The 20,285-nt window shown below is 39.9% G+C and overlaps 1 protein-coding gene across 1 annotated transcript in view; it reads right to left on the bottom strand.

The window, feature by feature from the left end:
• Window positions 1-18,768: 18,768 nt before the first annotated feature.
• LOC126481378 (uncharacterized) overlaps window positions 18,769-20,285 on the bottom strand; it is a 66,018-nt gene continuing 64,501 nt past the window's right edge. The window contains exon 4 of the mRNA XM_050105088.1: window positions 18,769-20,068. Coding sequence (XP_049961045.1) covers window positions 19,845-20,068 — 224 coding nt within the window. The 3' untranslated portion in view covers window positions 18,769-19,844. The remainder of the gene's footprint in view (window positions 20,069-20,285) is intronic.

The following is a 20,285-nucleotide window of genomic DNA, read 5'->3' as shown; positions in this document are numbered from 1 at the left end:
TGAAAAGAAGGGATGAAGGCAGCGGATTATATACACCGCTTAAGAAAGAACTGAGGCCCAAAGATCCGCAAGAATTTCGAAGCTTCATGAGGATGGACATGGCCTATTTCGAGAGGCTGCTGTCTATGATAGAAGGTGGGATTAGCATGTATGACACAGTCATGAGAGAGGATGTCTCACATTCTCAAAAGTAAGAATTAAATCATATGTTTATACGTTTTGTGGTCATACCATCTTAGATCATGAGTAAAATACCAGTAAGTGCCCTGTTATGATGCAGGCAGGTTGTAACATTCCTGGTGACTTGGGAATCTTGTATGAGTCTGGATTTTAGCCACAGAATAGCACAGTCCACCATTTCAGAAGTTGTGGATGTATGCACTCCAATTTGCAACACTTCAAAGGACCAATACTTAAAGGTGCACTTGTGTTATTTTTCAAAGTTTGGGAAAATTATATGTGCTACTGAGGGTTTTGCAGTCCTCATCTATCGCACTGGGCCAAACTGCAGGAACTTTCTTGCCTATCACTGCAAGTTTCTCTTTTCTGCCATGCTGAAATAAAACAAGAGATGCAAACAAATCAAACATGAACTTAACATAAGCTAAGGCATTATGATACATATCGAAAATCACCATGTAACATTAGATGCATATTACTCAGAAAGAAACGATTGCCGACTGGGAAAGAAAGCTTTTTGTGCATTTATGAAAACATACTTACTGAAAAAATGTGGAAAATCCCCAACATGAAAACCTGAAATTTGCCACTAGCTACCTAACAATAATCAAATAACAAGCAGAAGGCACTGCAGTACCCCCTTCTGCACATGCACGAGTTATTGCTGCCTAGTGTGCACGCGCAGATTGAAGGCAGTTTAGAACTGCTGTTTATTCTGGCGTGCAGATAATGTGCCTGCTAATTTTCGTAGTTTCACCTGTTCTACCGCTAGATGGCTGTCACACTAAACCAGTACCATTCATCGTGGATCGTCATGTAATACCCACTGTATACAGAGCATCTGTATAACTCTGAGCAGCATTTATTCATGGATCAACATGAGACTCCAATTTCAAGATCCTAGATTTTGTCCACCACTAGAGTACCAGTCTTTTTTTTTTTTTTTAACAGGATCCTATCCAGATCAGCCAGTTTTGAGTATGTGTGTGAACTAACAATCCAAATATGGTGTCTCCTCCCAGAAAAACATCCTGAGAACATTAGCAATGCCTCTGTCATTAGCATTTAGTGTGGTGGATAGTCCTAGTTTTGAACAGAAACTGGTCGCAAATGACCAAGCCATTTGAGATCTTTCCTAAAAACTGGATCATAGGTTTGGATTATTAGACCTGTGGATAAGGAGGCTGGAATGGAACAAACAGCCAACTTGATCTCTCCATATATGCAAAGTGATATTAGAATCGACAGAGTGCAAGAAATCTTATAATCCGGGTTAAATTTTTATAAGAGCATTTTCTTCAATTTTAAGACTGTTTCACAGGTTTATAAGCTTATGAAGCGGAATAAACTCTGCTGTTCAGCTGTTTTCTCTCATAGTACCTTCAAAGTTTGACTCCTGGAACAACTAACAAAGTTTGACTCCTGAAACAACTAACAAATTTTTATGCTGAGGTGTGCGGAGTCCTGAAGGTAATGGAACAGGTAAGAAGCCATTAAAATAGAAAGTGTCTCATCCATTTACTCTCTCAGTGCATTACAATGTATGCAGCAAATGCATCTCACACAAAAGGACTCATATTCCCTAAGGTGCCTTACGGCAGTATCAAAACCAGTAAGGAGGTAGCATTTTGCTGGGCTGCAGGACACGTCAGGATATTGGGAAATGATGCAGGCGACAAAGCAGCCAAGGAAACATGTAATGAAGGCATTGTGAGCTATGGGAAGACAAGTGGTTGGAGGTGGTAAATAAGTAACTGTGCCCTATCAAATTGACTGCACAGCCTTGGCAGACCTCATGCCAGCTACATCGATGGAAGGAACTGATGCTTACAATGTTACGAATAGGGTACTGTCCACTGACACATAACTTTCCTCATTCAGCAGGACAATCCTCCAATATGTGAAGCTTGTGGGGTACCACTTTCAGTAAAACATATTTGATCTACATTTCTTTCATGAACTAACATAAGAGCAGCTTGGTTGTATACCCATCCACCATCCTAGCTGGCAATGACAACGGTGTAACACAGACTTCAATGTTTTGTGAATTTTAAGTCGTCCTACCCAAAGTGTTGGATGCAGGATGTCAGCCTGAGTGGAAAGCTCAGCCCTAGATTTTAATAACTAGTCAGCAATTCACATATTACATACCACAGTATCCCTGGTTGGCAACTTACAACTTATCCACCAACTGCACAGCAGAGAGCTGTGGTTTGTCACCCTGCTGAGATGCCTATAGCTCAGCCACAGCTCATTATGCCTGTGGCAGCCACTTTGGTACCTGATGGCATCACTCTCTGCCACTAGCTCGCCTACTGGAGCCCTGCAATACAAGTACGACTTCTCAGTACTCCTACACCACCCAGCAGCATGCCAGTCAGTCTTCGAGTGTGTGTGTGTCTGACATCAACAATTAACGAGTTTTATTCATCAAAGTGCAGTTCATGCCAGTCGGAACTAAAATGTTGACAGTGAAGCAAATAAATCTTTGCCTATGGCAGTGTTTCCTTACTGTGACAGATTATGTACTCAAACTGTATCTTCAAGAACTGTTATCAATTAGTCCAGTTTCTCATCAGACCGAGACAATCTTTCAGTTGCATTCATTTGGAAGCTGGTCACTTGCTATTCAGTTATTGTGTATTCTCTGTGTTAATTGTAAAGTTCTATTGTTATGTTACCTGGACATATATCTCTTTTTGTAACATGCGTCACCTACACAATGGAATACAAAACAGGCAGATTTAGCATTTTTATTCAACTGATTCTTGTTCCTTACCTTACATAGGATGCCAAGTTAGGATCAGTTCAGTTTTATTCAACTACAGAGACACTTACACTTGCATGAAATTTTTCCAATATACTCTATTTTGTAGAGAGATAAGTAACTTTTTAAGTATCTTTACCCAATTTTCAAGAAAATTTTATGGGTTTTAGTAATGCAGCTATTAAAAGCTACCCCAAACTCACCACTAATTAACCACCCACCAAGGGAAGAGAAAGTCAGTTATTTTAAGTGAGTGTTAAAGGACATTTTTACAAACAGCTGAGGGATTTTAATGCATAACAAAGAAACTGATAAACTAATTTTATCACTGATCAACCACATATTTTTGTCTCGATTTTAGTGCTCCACCTACAGCAGGTATTGACAGAGATGCAGAGGCACTGCATCTGGCTACGACAGTCACCTGTGACTGAAAAAATGTGGAAAATCCCCAACATGAAAACCTGAAATTTGCCACTAGCCACCTGTAGGCCATGCATCTCGCTCAGGGATAGGGCAGCCAGCGAGCCACTCTCCTACATCTACACCTACATCTACATGGTTACTCTGCAATTCACACTTAAGTGCCTGGCAGAGGGTTCATCAAACCATTTTTATACTACTTCTCTACCATTACACTTTCGAATGGCGCGTGGGAAAAAGGAACAAATAAATCTTTCCGTTTGGACTCTGATTTTTCGTACTTTGTTATGATGATCATTTCTCCCTTCACAGGTGGGTATCAACAAAATATTTACGCATTCGGAAGAGAAAGTTGGTGATTGAAATTTCATAAATAGGTCTCACCGCAAAGAAAACTGCCTTTGTTTCAGTGACTGCCACCCCAACTCGCGTATCATATCAGTGACACTCTCATCCCTATTGCGCGATAACATGAAACGAGCTGCCCTTCTTTGCACTTATTTGATGTCCTCCATCAATCCTGCCTGGTAAGGATCCCATGCCGCGCAGCAATATTCCAGCAGAGGACGGACAAGTGTAATGTAGGCTGTCTCTTTAGTGGGTTTGTCGCATCTTCTAAGTGTTCTGCCAACAAAGCGCAGTATTTGTTTCGCCTACCCCACAATATTATCTATGTAGTCTTTCCCATTTTAGTTGCTCAGAATTATAATTCCTAGGTATTTAGTCGAATTGACCGACCTTAGATTTGTGCCATTTATCGTGTACCCAAAATTTATCGCATTTCTTTTAGTACCCTTGTTGATGACCTCTCACTTTTCTTTGTTTAGTGCCAATTGCCACTTTTCGCACCATACAGAACTTCTTTCTAGATCGTTTTGTAATTGGAATTGATCGTCTGATGATTTTACTAGATGGTAAATTACAGCGTCACCTGCAATCAACCTAAGGGGGCTGCTCACATTATACTACTGTACCATGCCACATGAAGTTCTTTGATTATTATAATATCACTGCAACTCTGGGGATGGACAAAAATGCAGTGTGCAGTTTTCACAAATTACTCAATTAGTTTCTGAACTGTCTTGTTTTCACTAATGGTTTACATTCAGTGAGCAGCTTATGATAATCATTGTTCTGTTTATGTTTTATGCTTTTGCACTGGACATGGACATAAAGACATAATGAGACAGTCTGAAAAAACCATTAATATGTTTTCCTAGGGAATTGTCACAGAAATTTTTACTTTTGAGATAAACATCATTGAAGCCATGAGATGTGTATATTCATATCCGGCAAGGGCACTAATGACCACAAAAATGCATGCACACGCAGGGAGACAGAAGTACTACTATATTTATTTTTTTATGTCATTTCACCTCCTTGTCTGTGATTTGGAGGGGAGGGGGGGGGGGGGGGGGGGAATGGGATGAAGAAAGTACAAGCTATCTTCTATATAGTCAGTCAGCAATGTGTCCCACTTCTGTTAAGGTAATGCACTCACTGGTTGTTACTCACCTGTGCAATAATGAGATATTTAACCGTCAACTGACATATTCTGTGATTTTCTATGGCATCTGACTACGTCATTCATAACATTATACTGTATTAGTGTACATGGTGAATAACATATTCCATTTTTCTAATTATTTTTGCATATATCTGTGACTGTGCAGAACTCTACATGAATGCACTGTACAATACATGGCAGAATGTACTTTTTAGTATGTCCTCTTGAATTCACATACACTCCTGGAAATGGAAAAAAGAACACATTGACACCGGTGTGTCAGACCCACCATACTTGCTCCGGACACTGCGAGAGGGCTGTACAAGCAATGATCACACGCACGGCACAGCGGACACACCAGGAACCGCGGTGTTGACCGTCGAATGGCGCTAGCTGCGCAGCATTTGTGCACCGCCGCCGTCAGTGTCAGCCAGTTTGCCGTGGCATACGGAGCTCCATCGCAGTCTTTAACACTGGTAGCATGCCGCGACAGCGTGGACGTGAACCGTATGTGCAGTTGACGGACTTTGAGCGAGGGCGTATAGTGGGCATGCGGGAGGCCGGGTGGACGTACCGCTGAATTGCTCAACACGTGGGCCGTGAGGTCTCCACAGTACATCGATGTTGTCGCCAGTGGTCGGCGGAAGGTGCACGTGGCCGTCGACCTGGGACCGGACAGCAGCGACGCACGGATGCACGCCAAGACCGTAGGATCCTACGCAGTGCCGTAGGGGACCGCACCGCCACTTCCCAGCAAATTAGGGACACTGTTGCTCCTGGGGTATCGGCGAGGACCATTCGCAACCGTCTCCATGAAGCTGGGCTACGGTCCCGCACACCGTTAGGCCGTCTTCCGCTCACTCCCCAACATCGTGCAGCCCGCCTCCAGTGGTGTCGCGACAGGCGTGAATGGAGGGACGAATGGAGACGTGTCGTCTTCAGCGATGCGAGTCGCTTCTGCCTTGGTGCCAATGATGGTCGTATGCGTGTTTGGCGCCGTGCAGGTGAGCGCCACAATCAGGACTGCATACGACCGAGGCACACAGGGCCAACACCCGGCATCATGGTGTGGGGAGCGATCTCCTACACTGGCCGTACACCACTGGTGATCGTCGAGGGGACACTGAATAGTGCACGGTACATCCAAACCGTCATCGAACCCATCGTTCTACCATTCCTAGACCGGCAAGGGAACTTGCTGTTCCAACAGGACAATGCACGTCCGCATGTATCCCGTGCCACCCAACGTGCTCTAGAAGGTGTAAGTCAACTACCCTGGCCAGCAAGATCTCCGGATCTGTCCCCCATTGAGCATGTTTGGGACTGGATGAAGCGTCGTCTCACGCGGTCTGCACGTCCAGCACGAACGCTGGTCCAACTGAGGCGCCAGGTGGAAATGGCATGGCAAGCCGTTCCACAGGACTACATCCAGCATCTCTACGATCGTCTCCATGGGAGAATAGCAGCCTGCATTGCTGCGAAAGGTGGATATACACTGTACTAGTGCCGACATTGTGCATGCTCTGTTGCCTGTGTCTATGTGCCTGTGGTTCTGTCAGTGTGATCATGTGATGTATCTGACCCCAGGAATGTGTCAATAAAGTTTCCCCTTCCTGGGACAATGAATTCACGGTGTTCTTATTTCAATTTCCAGGAGTGTATGAAGGGCAGTACTAGATTAAAAGAAATTATCAGATGATGGGGCACATCCTGGAGCATAGGAACAGTAAATTTTGAATGGAAGGAAGTGTGAGGGTAGAAATTGTAAAGGGGGACCAAGAATCGAGTAGAGTAATCACATTTAAATTTATTGTAGGTTGCAGTAGTTATTCAGGAGTGAAGATGCTTGCACAGAATAGACTAGCATGGGGAACTGCATCACACCAGTCTTTAGACTGAAGACCGGAATGACGATGTAGAATAGGGGGAGTTACCCTGAAGACATTGCTGCTGTCAGGTATATAGTAAAAGATTTAGTAGCAACATTCCTCCTTCCCAGTGAATTTTAATTTAAAGTAATGAATGCCATTTTTGGTTCTGGTATATGTTGTAAGTCTACAGCTCATGGTCTCGCGGTAGCGTTCTCACTTCCCGAGCACAGGGTCCCGAGTTCAATTCCCAGCGTGTCAGGGATTTTCACCTGCCCTGGGATGACTGGGTGTTGTGTCGTCTTCATCATCATCATCGTTCATCCCCATTACGATCGGAGGAACGCAACGGCAAATTACCTCCATTAGGACCTTGCCTAGTACGGCGGTGCGGGTCTCCCACATCATTCCCTTAACTCTGTTAAGAAGCATGGGGCTTCATTACCATTTCCATATATTGTAATCTTCAATGTACATTTCTGGTTTGTTCAAGAATTTTCTTCATATGCTGAAAATCCTTTTTACCATGAAATGGCTAGATTCTTGTGTTACAGTATTATCTAATATGATGTAGGAATCACATTGGATAAACTTACTACAGATAACTGTTTTAGATAAAAGTGCCATTAACTGCTGTGGCTCTGGGAGAATGTAGCGGGACTTTGAATTTCGCCGCGCTACACTCGTTCCCTCAGATAAAAATACCCCGTCGCAGTGGTATGAGCGCTCGACGGCAGAGAAAATACCAAAATTGTAACTTTTTTTGTTTTCTATCCGTTTTCAATTGTCTCTTGATAGCCGAAGCTTAAGGCAGACGTGATCTGATGCTGAAGTAAAAAACTTAATAGCTAGTCTTGATCTAATTTTAATGTGTAGACACATTGAGGAAGTTGTTATGAAATTTGGAGGAGGGAAGCAACGTAAAATAAATTGCATTTGATATCAAGACGGTTTTGTGTACATTAGAAATTCCTGGACAATGAAACTAATTGCAAGATTTCGGAGCCGACCTTTCACGCAGAAATGAAGGAGATTTTTGAAGACCTGGACGCCGCACGAAAGAAGACAAGTTAACCTGGTAAAGGATGATTTATCTACGCCAGTTCCCCCTGTCAGTTACATTTTGTTATTCTCTGTTTCTTTTCAGTAAGTTTTGTAGTGGAAATTGGTTTAACTTTTGCTCAAAAACGCCACAAGGACCACCCCAACTATAGCTTTTCTGTAATACGAAGTCCGATATGCTTTTCATTTTTCCCCTTTTTCACGGTCATTTACGATTATAAAACCCCTTTTTTATTCACCATTTCTTCCCACATTTTTCAACCTTTTTTTTCTTTTTCTTTTCTTCTCTCTTTTCTTTTTTATTAAACACTACAACTTGCTCCCGCGACAGGACGCAATTTTCGGATGTGTCGTTTTTGAGTAAATTTGAAACTTTAATTTGTAGTTTTTCCCAACAGAGATTTACCAAAAATCCTGAAGTTTAAAGGGTAACGAAAACACTAACTTTATTGTATCTAAGCAAATGATTATACAACAATATTTTAAAGAATTTTTGTAACTAATTCAATCTGTTTTCTTTTCATGGCATATATTGATGCAAAACTGTTATTTTGAGACCTTTTGGTGATTATCCGATGGAGACGTATTAAGAAAATCCATATTTTGACGAATAAGATTTACGCAGAAGTGATTGACCAGCCGCTGCAGGACAGAAAATTTAATGGTGAGTCACACAATTACGTTTCACTCAAGCATTCAATAGCCAACTGCAGAATCTATTTTTCCCTTTCCACACATCCTGTAGTTTTCTTCTAGATTTTTCCAAAATTATCTATCTCTATTGTAGTTTTTGGTAATTGTAGTATTGTTGTAGCTGCATATGAAGATCGTGAATTTGACCGCCAAGCAGTCATTTGTTACGAAAAATTTTGTCCGCCCTGCTGCATCTTTCTCAACCATTGTTTGCAATAGACCAATCATTTACATTGACGAGAAAATATTTCAACCTAAATTTGAGTCAAATCTTTCTTAGTCAGACTTATATTATTCCCTTTTTGACTTACGATTATACATCGTATTACAATGGAACGCGGTAAGGTAGAGATAGTTTCGGCAGATGAGTTAAGTGAAGTAGATTCATCTTTCAACCAACAAGAAAGTCCGCGTTTCCCTCCATGGACGAGTTCACAGATCAATGCAATGATTTTGCCTCAAACTCGCAACATTTGTGATAATACACAGATGGCGACTTTAAATGACGAAATGTGGAATGGACGCGAGACTAGACCGTCAGCGCCATTGTTAACATCAATGTCAGAACCGAATATGAGACAAATTCAGCAATGTGACACAAATCGGACACAGGAAACTGACAAACTGGACCGACTATTAGAGTTATTTGCAGACATGAAACGAGACGTTAGTCAGAAAATTGACATATTAAACCATACTATGACCGAAAATTTTGAACGGACGGCAAAACAGATGACAGAATTAAATAACACCACTCAACAGCTCAGCCAGCGATTTGAGACATTGTCCGATCGAGTCACTAAACAGGAAGAAACTTTGGTTACATTCACACACGAAACAAAAAACAATATCACCCGATGTGAGAATCAGTTAACTCAAATAGTTAATGTGCAGCAGGAAGTGAACACTCGTGTGGAAGAGTTAGCTCAGGCCCACACTTCAGCTAGCTCCACCCAAGAAAACCTGACTGAAGAAGTGGGGAATATTACCCAACAACTCACAATGGTAGTTCTTGAACAAACCTACCTCAAAGAAAAGATAGAAAAATTAGAAGACCGAGCGGACCTCGCGTCACTAAACAACGACACCAACATGGCCGAAAGAATCGTACATGAATGTAGATTGTGTGACGACTATCTGGACAAAAAACTTGAAACAATTACACAGGACATACTTTCAAAAACAAAGGCACATGTTAAAGACGAGACAAAACACATAGAAGACGAAGTGACAAAATTACGAGACAATGTTGTGCCGTGTTTGGCGATTTGTGCAAACGCATCGCTAGGAAACGACAAAACAGCTAAAACCATGGCTAATGACACAGACAGAACACCTATTGTGAAATCACCTATTTCCAATCAAAATTACAATGTGGAGCTTTCTTTTCCACCAAACGAGCAATATTACGGTACGACACCTAGAGTAGCAAGTGACCTAAATCACATCAATACAGTTATGCCAACCGGCATGGACAATGACACGTTTGTAAGACATGGGTATTTCCAGACATTTTCCAGTGAGGACAAGCACAAAGTCCACCCTATTGTGTTTATTAGATCATTTGACGGTGTTTTTCCACGTAGTTGGTCAGAAGTCGATAAAATCAGATACGTCACCAATCTCATGAGAGGACGAGCAGCTAAGTGGGGTGCCGCTATGAAACGGCGGTGCCTTACGTTTGATCAGTTCGAACAAGCCTTCTTGGACGAATTCTGGTCCGAGAATGAGCAACAGAGTCTAAGGAGAGAAGTGTGCAACCCCGAGACCTATGACCCTAAAAAAGAGACATTAAGACAATACTTTGAGAGGTACCTAGACAAGACACTGTACTGGTCCAAACCAGCCGACTTGCCAGCGATAATTGACACTTTAAAGAGCCACTTACCCTTTCCATACCGAGACAGATTAATAGGAGTACCGGAGAATAACGTTAAGACTTTCTTAAACTTCTTAGATCAAATGGACGTAGTTTACAGAGGCGATTCACGCCATTCAAATTTTACTCATATTAGTAACCAAAATCAGCACCCACCCCAAAGGAACCGTAGTGACGGTGTTTGGTGGAATCATCCGTCCGCGCCGCGACACAATACGATGCCTGCGCGCGAAACATATTCAAATGGAAACGTGTATGACAGCAGGAACAACCGCAGAAATTCGTGGAATAATAATAACAACAATAATTATCACCCATATCAAAATGGTAACTACAAGCAAAATGAAAGTTACAGACAGTACAACAACAACAACAATAGGAGACGTGAGAATAACCGGTACAACCCGGGCTACTTTGACAGGAACATGACCTATAACAGACATAATTACCACCAAAACAATAACAATCCCAACAATCACCGACAGAATATGTGGAACACACAAAATTCACGCATGACAAATCATAACCCTCCACGGAATCCGCCCCCGTTGCACTCCCCGCCACGAAGTAGCAATAACAATTGCGGCGTGCCATCAGCTGACGCGTGGGCGCCAACCGGCCGGAATGTAAACATAGTGTAGCTGGTCAATGAACCCGGCCAAACACAGCAGACGACGGAAAACAGTCGACGACCGAGCTAAGCGCTCGTGCTTCGGTCGTGAGGTGTTGTAAGAGCGCAACGGCTGAGACGGTTTGTTTCCTCAGGTACGATGACAAAATGACAGCAGAACAGGAATTAACCGACGAGATAAACATTAAATCAGACAGTCGTGTTAAAGAATTCATACAAGCTACGGCATGGGTTAAGTTTAACGATTATGATGTACAAATTTTATTCGACACAGGTGCTGCTGCAAGTGTGATGTCAACCGCATTATATAATGAATTGAAACAAATTATGAACATACGTACACTACCTGTACAGAATTGCCACGTGGTTAGTGCCACAGGTACTAAATCTAAGAATATACGCATGCAAGCCCTTGTTAACTTCACATTTTCCAATACACAGTTCAAGTGTAATTTTCTGGTTGTAGACAAGCTTATCGTACGCTGCATCCTAGGGATGGATTTTTTGAATGAACACAAAGCAATCATATATTTAAGTAATGGCATATGTCAATTATCCGTAGGAGAACAACTAATTAATGTTGAACTTAACAAGACGATTGAACCACGACAAAAACATTACGAAGTAAGTCAATTTCAATTGGTATATCCTACCATAGTTACTGTATGTAATTTAACAACTGAAGATTCAGACTATCAAGAGACTGAGCAGGATTTATTGTATCAGAAATGTGTCGAATCTGACTATTTAACGAAACAACAGCAAGAAGAATTGTACAAATTATTATGTGATTATGCACAAGTTTTCAGTGAGAGGCCTGGTGTAATCAGAGGTTATAGCTACAAAATAGATGTTAAGCCACATAAGACTTATTGTAGGACACATTATAATATTCCATGGGCGAAGAAACCTACAGTTTTACGTGAAATCGAGCGTATGTTGACCTGGGGTGTCATAGAAAAATCACATTCCCCTTATTGCAGTCCTATCCTGGCGGTAGGCAAGCAAGATGGCAATGTCAGATTGGTGCTAGACGCACGTGAAATCAACAAAATTATTATACCAGTTAACACAAGACCCGTCAACTTGGATGAACAGTTGCTAAAATTTTATAATGTACAATACCTAACGAATATTGACCTCCGCTTATCATACTGGCAGGTGTCCCTTCACAATGACAGTCGTAAATACACTGCTTTCCTTTGTGAAGGACGCAGTTATCAGTTTTGTGTGTTGCCTTTTGGTTTGCGCGTAAGCGCGGGCGTGTTCATCGAAGCGCTTGACGCCGTTCTCGGTCCGTGTTTGTTGTCACGCGTCACGGCGTACGTCGATGATATTGTCGTGGCAACAAATACGTGGGAGGAACATATTGATCTGTTGCAGCAAATTTTATTTAAATTTTCACAAGCTGGAGTCACAGTAAATCTTTCGAAGTCCAAAGTAGGAAGGCGTGAAATCAAGTTTTTAGGCCATATTGTCTCGCCGGAAGGTATTCGTCCCGATTCTAAGAAGATTGATGCTATTCGTAATTTCCCTCCTCCACAAAACCGCAAACAGTTGAAAGCATTCTTAGGTTTATCTTCTTTCTTTCGGAAGTTTGTTTCAAAACAGCTTCTGAACAGCTCTCACCTGCTAACTTTACTGAAAAAGAACGCAATTTGGAGATGGACAGAGTTTTGCCAAGCTGATTTTCAGGCTATGAAAGATGCATTGGTGAACGCACCCCTCCTCTGCCACCCCGACATGACGTCAGATTTTTGCCTAGCCACGGATTCGTCATCATACGGCCTTGGAGCTTTTCTATTTCAAATTCAATCCGAATCAAGACTATCTGTCATCAAACCGATAAATTTTGCGAGCCGCACGCTCACTGAGTGCGAGAGGTCGTACTCGGTGACGGAACGGGAGGCTTTTGCCATTATTTGGGCATTCCGTAAGTTTCGCTACTTTCTTTGGGGTAAACATACTCGCATATACACAGACCACCAAGCCCTTTCTTTCTTGCTATCATGCAAATTGCTTCGAAATTATTTACATTAAAGGTAAATCAAACGTAGTAGCCGATGCCCTGTCCCGTTTGCCCCAAGGCATACAGGATTTTTCGGAACTTTCAGAGCAAACATCAGACTTTAACATCTTACTTATGTATGATGGTACATACGCCCCATACTACCGCAATATGTGCAAGAACTTTGCTTCACTTCAGGACAGCGACCCCAGGTGGTCAAATATCAAAAAGAAATTACGTACAGATCCTTCTTCACATTTACGAAAATATTACACAATACACAAAAATGTACTTTTTCATAGGCGTACCCCAGACTCGCACCATTGGTGTGTTTGTCTACCCGACGCGCATGTTGACGATTTTATTCTGTTCACACACACAACTTGGGGACACTACGGAGTCACCAAATGCACTGATAAAATAGTACAGTACTGTTATTTTCCCAATCTGCGTCGGAGAGTGTTGCAAATTGTTCGTAAATGTATCATCTGCCAAAAAGCAAAATTTTCCCACCGATCATCTTTGAATGAATTACATCCTATTGTACCAACCCGACCTTTGGAGATAGTATCGTTGGATATCGCCGGACCTTATCCCAGAGCTCGTGGATGTGTGAAATACATCGTTGCTGTATTTGATGTCTTCTCAAAATACTTAAAATTGTTTGCTATCCGCACTGTCAACGCATCTGCTATTGCTAGACGTTTGACTAACAGTTACTTTACAAGGTTTGGCAAACCCCACAGCATTATCACGGATAACGCACCCTATTTTACGGGAAGAAAATGGAAATCTTTTGTTGCCACACATAACATCAAACATATTCTTACATCAGCATTTCACCCGGAAGGGAACCCCGTAGAAAGGATTTTTAGAGAGCTTGGTCAATTCATGAGAATGCATTCACCTCACAAACACACAAAGTGGATCGAATTTTTAGCACCCATTGAGCAGATAGTAAACAATTTGCCTCATGCCTCGACAGGATACCCACCACAGGAATTATTATTAAACAAACCTGAACAGAACAAGTGGGCTATGCCCATTCCAAAGCTAACCGCATCCACAACACATACACCTTTGGAAGAGAAAGTAAGACAGGCATACACTACGTTGTGCAATAAAGCCAAGATCAGGAAAGAGAAGTATGACAAACACGTTACAAATACACAAACCTATCAGGTTGATGACCTTGTTCTTTTGCGTTCACATCCCAAGTCTACAAAGTTAAAACAAGTGAACAGAAAATGGCAGCTATTATATTCAGGTCCTTTCAGAATAGCAAGCATACCTCACCCAGGTTGTTACTCCCTAGAATACCCGTTATCTCACAAGCCGAGGGGGCTGCATCCCCACAGACATTTGAAACCCTTTGTGCACTAAAACAACATAATATAATGATAACTAAGTTGAACATGAGCAAGTTGCTGTGAAAACGAGATCATAAATATTTGTATTGAATACACGAACATTAAGTTATACAGCCTAAGAACACAAACATTCATTTATGGAAATTATATACTGCAGTTACACTTGTACACATAATTATGAAGAGAAGGTAAACCCAGGTGAGTACACTTACTGAATGAGAAAAGATATTCATATAGGAATGAGACCTATGCAGGTTACATTGGTTGTTAATTGTAAATTATAAGGTGAATCAACAACTAGTTAGTTATTTCAAGGCACTACAAAGAGAGGAAATAATAGCTATTGAGATCAGTAATGACATATGTATGTAGCAGAATGAATGAGGACGTAAGACTGAATGATCAGTATGAATGAGTTAATATTTAGGTTATTATAAGAAGGTAAATTACTGTGAAGTAGTTGATGGAGACGAGAGATTATTTGAGGAAAATATTATTGAAAGTTTATGAGAATGGAAGTGCCCCACGTATGTGATATATTAATGTTTGATGAGGAATATGTTTAATGTATAAGGATATATATATTATGATGAATATATGAGTAAAGAATGAGTGAGAATGTTTTAGTAATATTGTGCTACCTAGAGAAGTGAGTAAATAGTCTACATCTTTTGATTACATAAGGATTTCAATTTGAAAGAAAACATTTGTGACGAGCTAGAACACGTGAGTACAACACGTTAAATGTGAATCTATTTTCAGTGCTCTTGAAAATGAACAAATGCAAGAAAAGCAGAGTGAACATAATGATGATTACAGCTGTTGAAAGAAATGTAATAAGAATGTACCTTGGAAACACATTAGCCTTAATTTATTTCAGAAGTGTAACTTAGTAACCTTTCGTTAAGTTTTGTTAAGCCATTGTGTGGAAGAAAACATTTATATTTCGTGTTCAGACAGGAGAATGATATTTTAAGGAACTTAAGTTGAAATATAGTTTTTAAACAGCCCTCATCTGAATACATTTGTATAAAAATTTTTTTTACGAAAGTGAAATTAGTGCCATGTTAGCCTTTATTATACACACCACAGAAAACCATGAGGAAACAAAAGATAGGAGAGTTATTAAGGCCGTTTTGTGATTCGTACAACACCTCCACTTAAGCGAACAGATGACAAAATTACATCTACGTTGAAGACATTTGACTTTTCAGGCTATGCAAGGTAAGTGCAAAGGAGCAGTGACCATCTGTGCAGCCGACGTCGAGCAACGGACACTGAGAAAGAGACATTTTACTGTCAATTATAATACTATGTTCTTTATTTATGATTTATAGAAAGAAATGATATATATACACCACATACATGGTGTTTAACCTTCACTAAAGTAGAAGAAAGTTCATGGTTGAACTCTTGAGAGGAAATTTGATATGTTATCATATAATACACATTATGAGAGAGACAATCTCTGAGATACATTTTCCATTTGTATAGACGGTATCCACAAGAAGTGGAGATGTTGAGGAAGTACTGAGCAGATATGCAATTCACTCATGCAACGATTTGTTAAGGTATAATACACTAAGTCATATGAACAATCACAACACAAACAGAGAATCTGTCATGATGTGACACTACGCAGACTTGATGTAAGGACACTTACATTTACCTATGATTTGGTAAATGGTAAGCACCTCCTTTCATACACCCCTTGAAGGTGATGCAAATGTTATAATGTATTATGTTCTCTTTGTATGTAGTAGCTGTAGGATTTGGTAGTTTTTAGGTAATGAATAGTTTCTTCCAGTCTATCTTTCTTTCTTTCTCCATTATCCTACCATCTCCTGCAGCTGGGTATTGTTTGTTTGTGGAATGTAAGAATATATTGTGTGACCTAAACTTTCAGGTATGAATAAAAGGACATGAATATTGATGGCATTACAAGCCTGGTCAACCACTTGCCAAAGATATGGAATCGAAAGAAAGAAAGAAATAATTAATGAAGGAAAGCCCCTGCTTTAAGTATTAAGACTGATATCCCTGGGCACGCCCAAACCTGATTAAAAAAAAAATTAATTCCCCAATAAAAGAAAGCCAATAGTATAATTTTTTAGTGTAAATATTTCACATGCACATTCTCGTAAATTTATATGTATTTGTATATGTATTAAAACTTTGCATATTGCCAACATATTTTGAAATGTGACCACGAAATGTAAGCTTTCATAATTAACTATGTAAACATGCTGGGACACCGTGAACTTTGTTAAAATGTAAATATGGCAAAAAAAATTTTGCAAACTGTGTTAAACTGTGAACGTTACAAACGACGAATTTTGTGTTATTTGTGAAACTTATGGTGCATAAACCAAATAACTGTTTGTAAATCGATATAAACTGTAATTTACTTCGACGATAATGAGGATGTTCACACTGCAATTGAACGTTTGTTGGCGAGTGTAAACAACGTGATGATACACCTACCTTTGCGAACATCGACGCCGTTGTTCCTGGCCGGCCTTCAGATGCTTTGGAGAAAATAAACTCAGCACCTGTCGTAGGCGATGTGGAGGCTAAAAACTACATCGACCATATATGCCCCGGGAACAATAGTCATGAAAACGCACAAGGACCTGGAGTGTTGTGTCGTAACAGAAGACATGGACTTTGCTTCAGATCACGCACACGCTCAATCTTATGGTGTCACCGGACTTAACACGCCATTTATGCTGGAATAACAACTTGTAATGAACACTATGTGAAAGTGAATACTGTTCAAGACTGTCATAACACAGCGATTTTGAAACTGCCGCACGCGAAATTCAGTGATGCTATTGCGCATGCGCAAAGACTAAGTGCTGCCAGAGATGCATTGGGAAACCAACGCTGGAAGCGCACAACATTAACTGCGCTGGCGAACAGCTTGTTCAAACAAACTGTATGTAAATATATATTAATTGTGTAAAAAGGATCAAAACTGTAACAATTGTATGTAGTATATAGATTTAGAAAGTAAGTATCGACAAAGATAATCCCCTAAGTATGCACGTGGCGTTTCCTATGAAAATATGTATAATAGACATTTAGGTATATCTATTCTATTGTTTGCTAGCCTGCCACGCTAAATATTTTAGCGTGACAGTCGAGGGGGCGATGTAGCGGGACTTTGAATTTCGCCGCGCTACACTCGTTCCCTCAGATAAAAATTTCCCGTCGCAGCGGTATGAGCGCTCGACGGCAGAGAAAATACCAAAATTGTAACTTTTTTTGTTTTCTATCCGTTTTCAATTGTCTCTTGATAGCCGAAGCTTAAGGCAAACGTGATCTGATGCTGAAGTAAAAAACTTAATAGCTAGTCTTGATCTGATTTTAATGTGTAGACACATTGAGGAAGTTGTTATGAAATTTGGAGGAGGGAAGCAACGTAAAATAAATTGCATTTAATATCAAGACGGTTTTGTGTACATTAGAAATTCCTGGACAATGAAACTTATTGCAAGATTTCGGAGCCGACCTTTCACGCAGAAATGAAGGAGATTTTTGAAGACCTGGACGCCGCATGAAAGAAGACAAGTTAACCTGGTAAAGGATGATTTATCCACGCCAGTTCCCCCTGTCAGTTACATTTTGTTATTCTCTGTTTCTTTTCAGTAAGTTTTGTAGTGGAAATTGGTTTAACTTTTGCTCAAAAACGCCACAAGGACCACCCCAACTATAGCTTTTCTGTAATACGAAGTCCGATTTGCTTTTCATTTTTCCCCTTTTTCACGGTCATTTACGATTATAAAACCTCTTTTTTATTCACCATTTCTTCCCACATTTTTAACCTTTTCTTTTTCCTTTCTTCTCATTTTATTTTATTTTTTATTAACCACTACAAGAATCTCCACCAGTGCAAACAAACTGCTTTGTAGTAGCTGAAAAGAATGGGTTTCAGATGACTGAAAATATATGAATAGAAAAATAAGATTCTCATTACTATGTGTGATGGGATTCAACAAAAGGTTGGTGCCACTTGCATATAGCGTAAGTGCACTACGAAATTATTTAAAGTCATATACCAGATTTGCCTGATCAGTCAACGGAAGTGGGTTGGATGATATAGACTGGTTCATTTCTCGTTAACTTTGATTTCCATTATCATCCTTTAAAATGCAACAAGGAAATTAAGTAATACATGGATTCACTTCTGATATCTTTTAATCTACTCATACAGAGTAGAAGAAACATTCACTGTGATTATTGCATCAAAATAACAATCAACATGATTAGCACAAAGCAATATGTCCTGTTTGACACAAACTTGTAAGAAGAAATTATTTGTCTTGACTTGGATCTCTAAAGACACAGAGATAAAAGTTATCCCATGACATTTATCATTTTATACAATCCTATGGTAGTTGAAACAATACAAACACTTCATCATATACATTCTAACCAAATACAGTGGATATATTAAGGTTACTGAACCTATTGGGCATTGTGTGGGTTTGTGAAAGTTTTCCTCACATGGTCTCCCTCCCTCAAATTATAGTGTGTTTTGATGTAGTACTCATCTGTCATCTTTGGCCATTGACACTAATATTTTGGTGGGAAACTTGTGGACAGCGTCTGTATGTCATGGAGTAGTGTATAAGAAAACAAGAAACAATGGAAGTAATGAGAAACGATTATCAGCAGCCATACCTAGATAACAGTGTACTTTATTGAAAAAGATATGAAAAATGGCCATTGAGTGGGTTGTCAAATTCTCGAATTAAAAAGTCCTAGACCACCTAGTCCATTTGTGACACTGTCCTTTATAATCAACATGATTTCAACGTGGCCAGCTCTCTTTTATTGTTCACCAGCTATTAACTTTTGTGACTGCCCTCACCATGTATAGCAATTTTATTTATTCTTCATGATACAGCAACAGGTAAGAAAACTGGAAAAATCAGGAGCCACTGTGTGCTAGGTACATACAGGACATAAGATACATTACATCACCACCACAATCCTTTCTGGTGCTTCATTGTTCTGTAATACTGCTATAAAAAAACTGCCCTTGCATTTATAGCTGATAATTTAATTAAATAGATGCACAAAATATTATTCCAGCAGGGCATGTGATCTGTGTCAGGCTATGAATCATATTGTCCATGGAAGACAATGAGCAAGATAAACACAAGAGCCACTGCTTTTCAAATTAGGGTTTTTCAGCCCACATTATGACCCATCTTCATTGCATTTCAACACAAAGCAATTTTATCCAGGAGTCAGGCATTAGTTCACCAAAACATAAACAGATAGTCAACATTATTGCGTCAAGGTAAGCAGCATGTGATTTCCAAAGTATTGCTTAGCTTGGAAGAGAAACCATCAGCTGTGACTTCTGAGTGCTTTTACACCAGGAAAGCCTTAGACAACATAATAGTTTTAGTGTTATTTTCTATACCAGTAATTTCACAGTAGCTCTATAAGGGACATTTGTTTCTCAAACTGTTAAGTATTTTTATATGCTGATTTATTTCTTCATCACTGTCATTATCAGTCTGAATATCCACTTGCTTGATGCTACCTGATGGTAATTGATGGATAAAACTCATTGGAGATGCAATCTTCTGTTTTCGTAATGGGGAAGACTTCTGTGCAGCATCCTTTAAAAAATTTTGTTTGTTTTCTCCCAAATTGAGATACTCTGAAAAAATGAAAGATTATAGCAAAAGTCATACACATTTAGGATATATAAATTATGAATTTTCCAGTATGAAAAAATCACCCACAGAAAATATACCCTACATAAATTTAACTAAAATTAATTAATTCACATAAAATCTAATAAATACATCTTTACATGGAGTCTCACTATATTTTTTCCTGCAGTAGGTTTTGATGCAATCTCTTATTCACACTTG

Source organism: Schistocerca serialis, chromosome 5 (assembly GCF_023864345.2).
Source record: "Schistocerca serialis cubense isolate TAMUIC-IGC-003099 chromosome 5, iqSchSeri2.2, whole genome shotgun sequence".
NCBI lineage: Eukaryota > Metazoa > Arthropoda > Insecta > Orthoptera > Acrididae > Schistocerca > Schistocerca serialis.
Note: the sequence above shows the minus strand (reverse complement) of the source record. Positions and strands in the feature narration are given on the sequence as shown.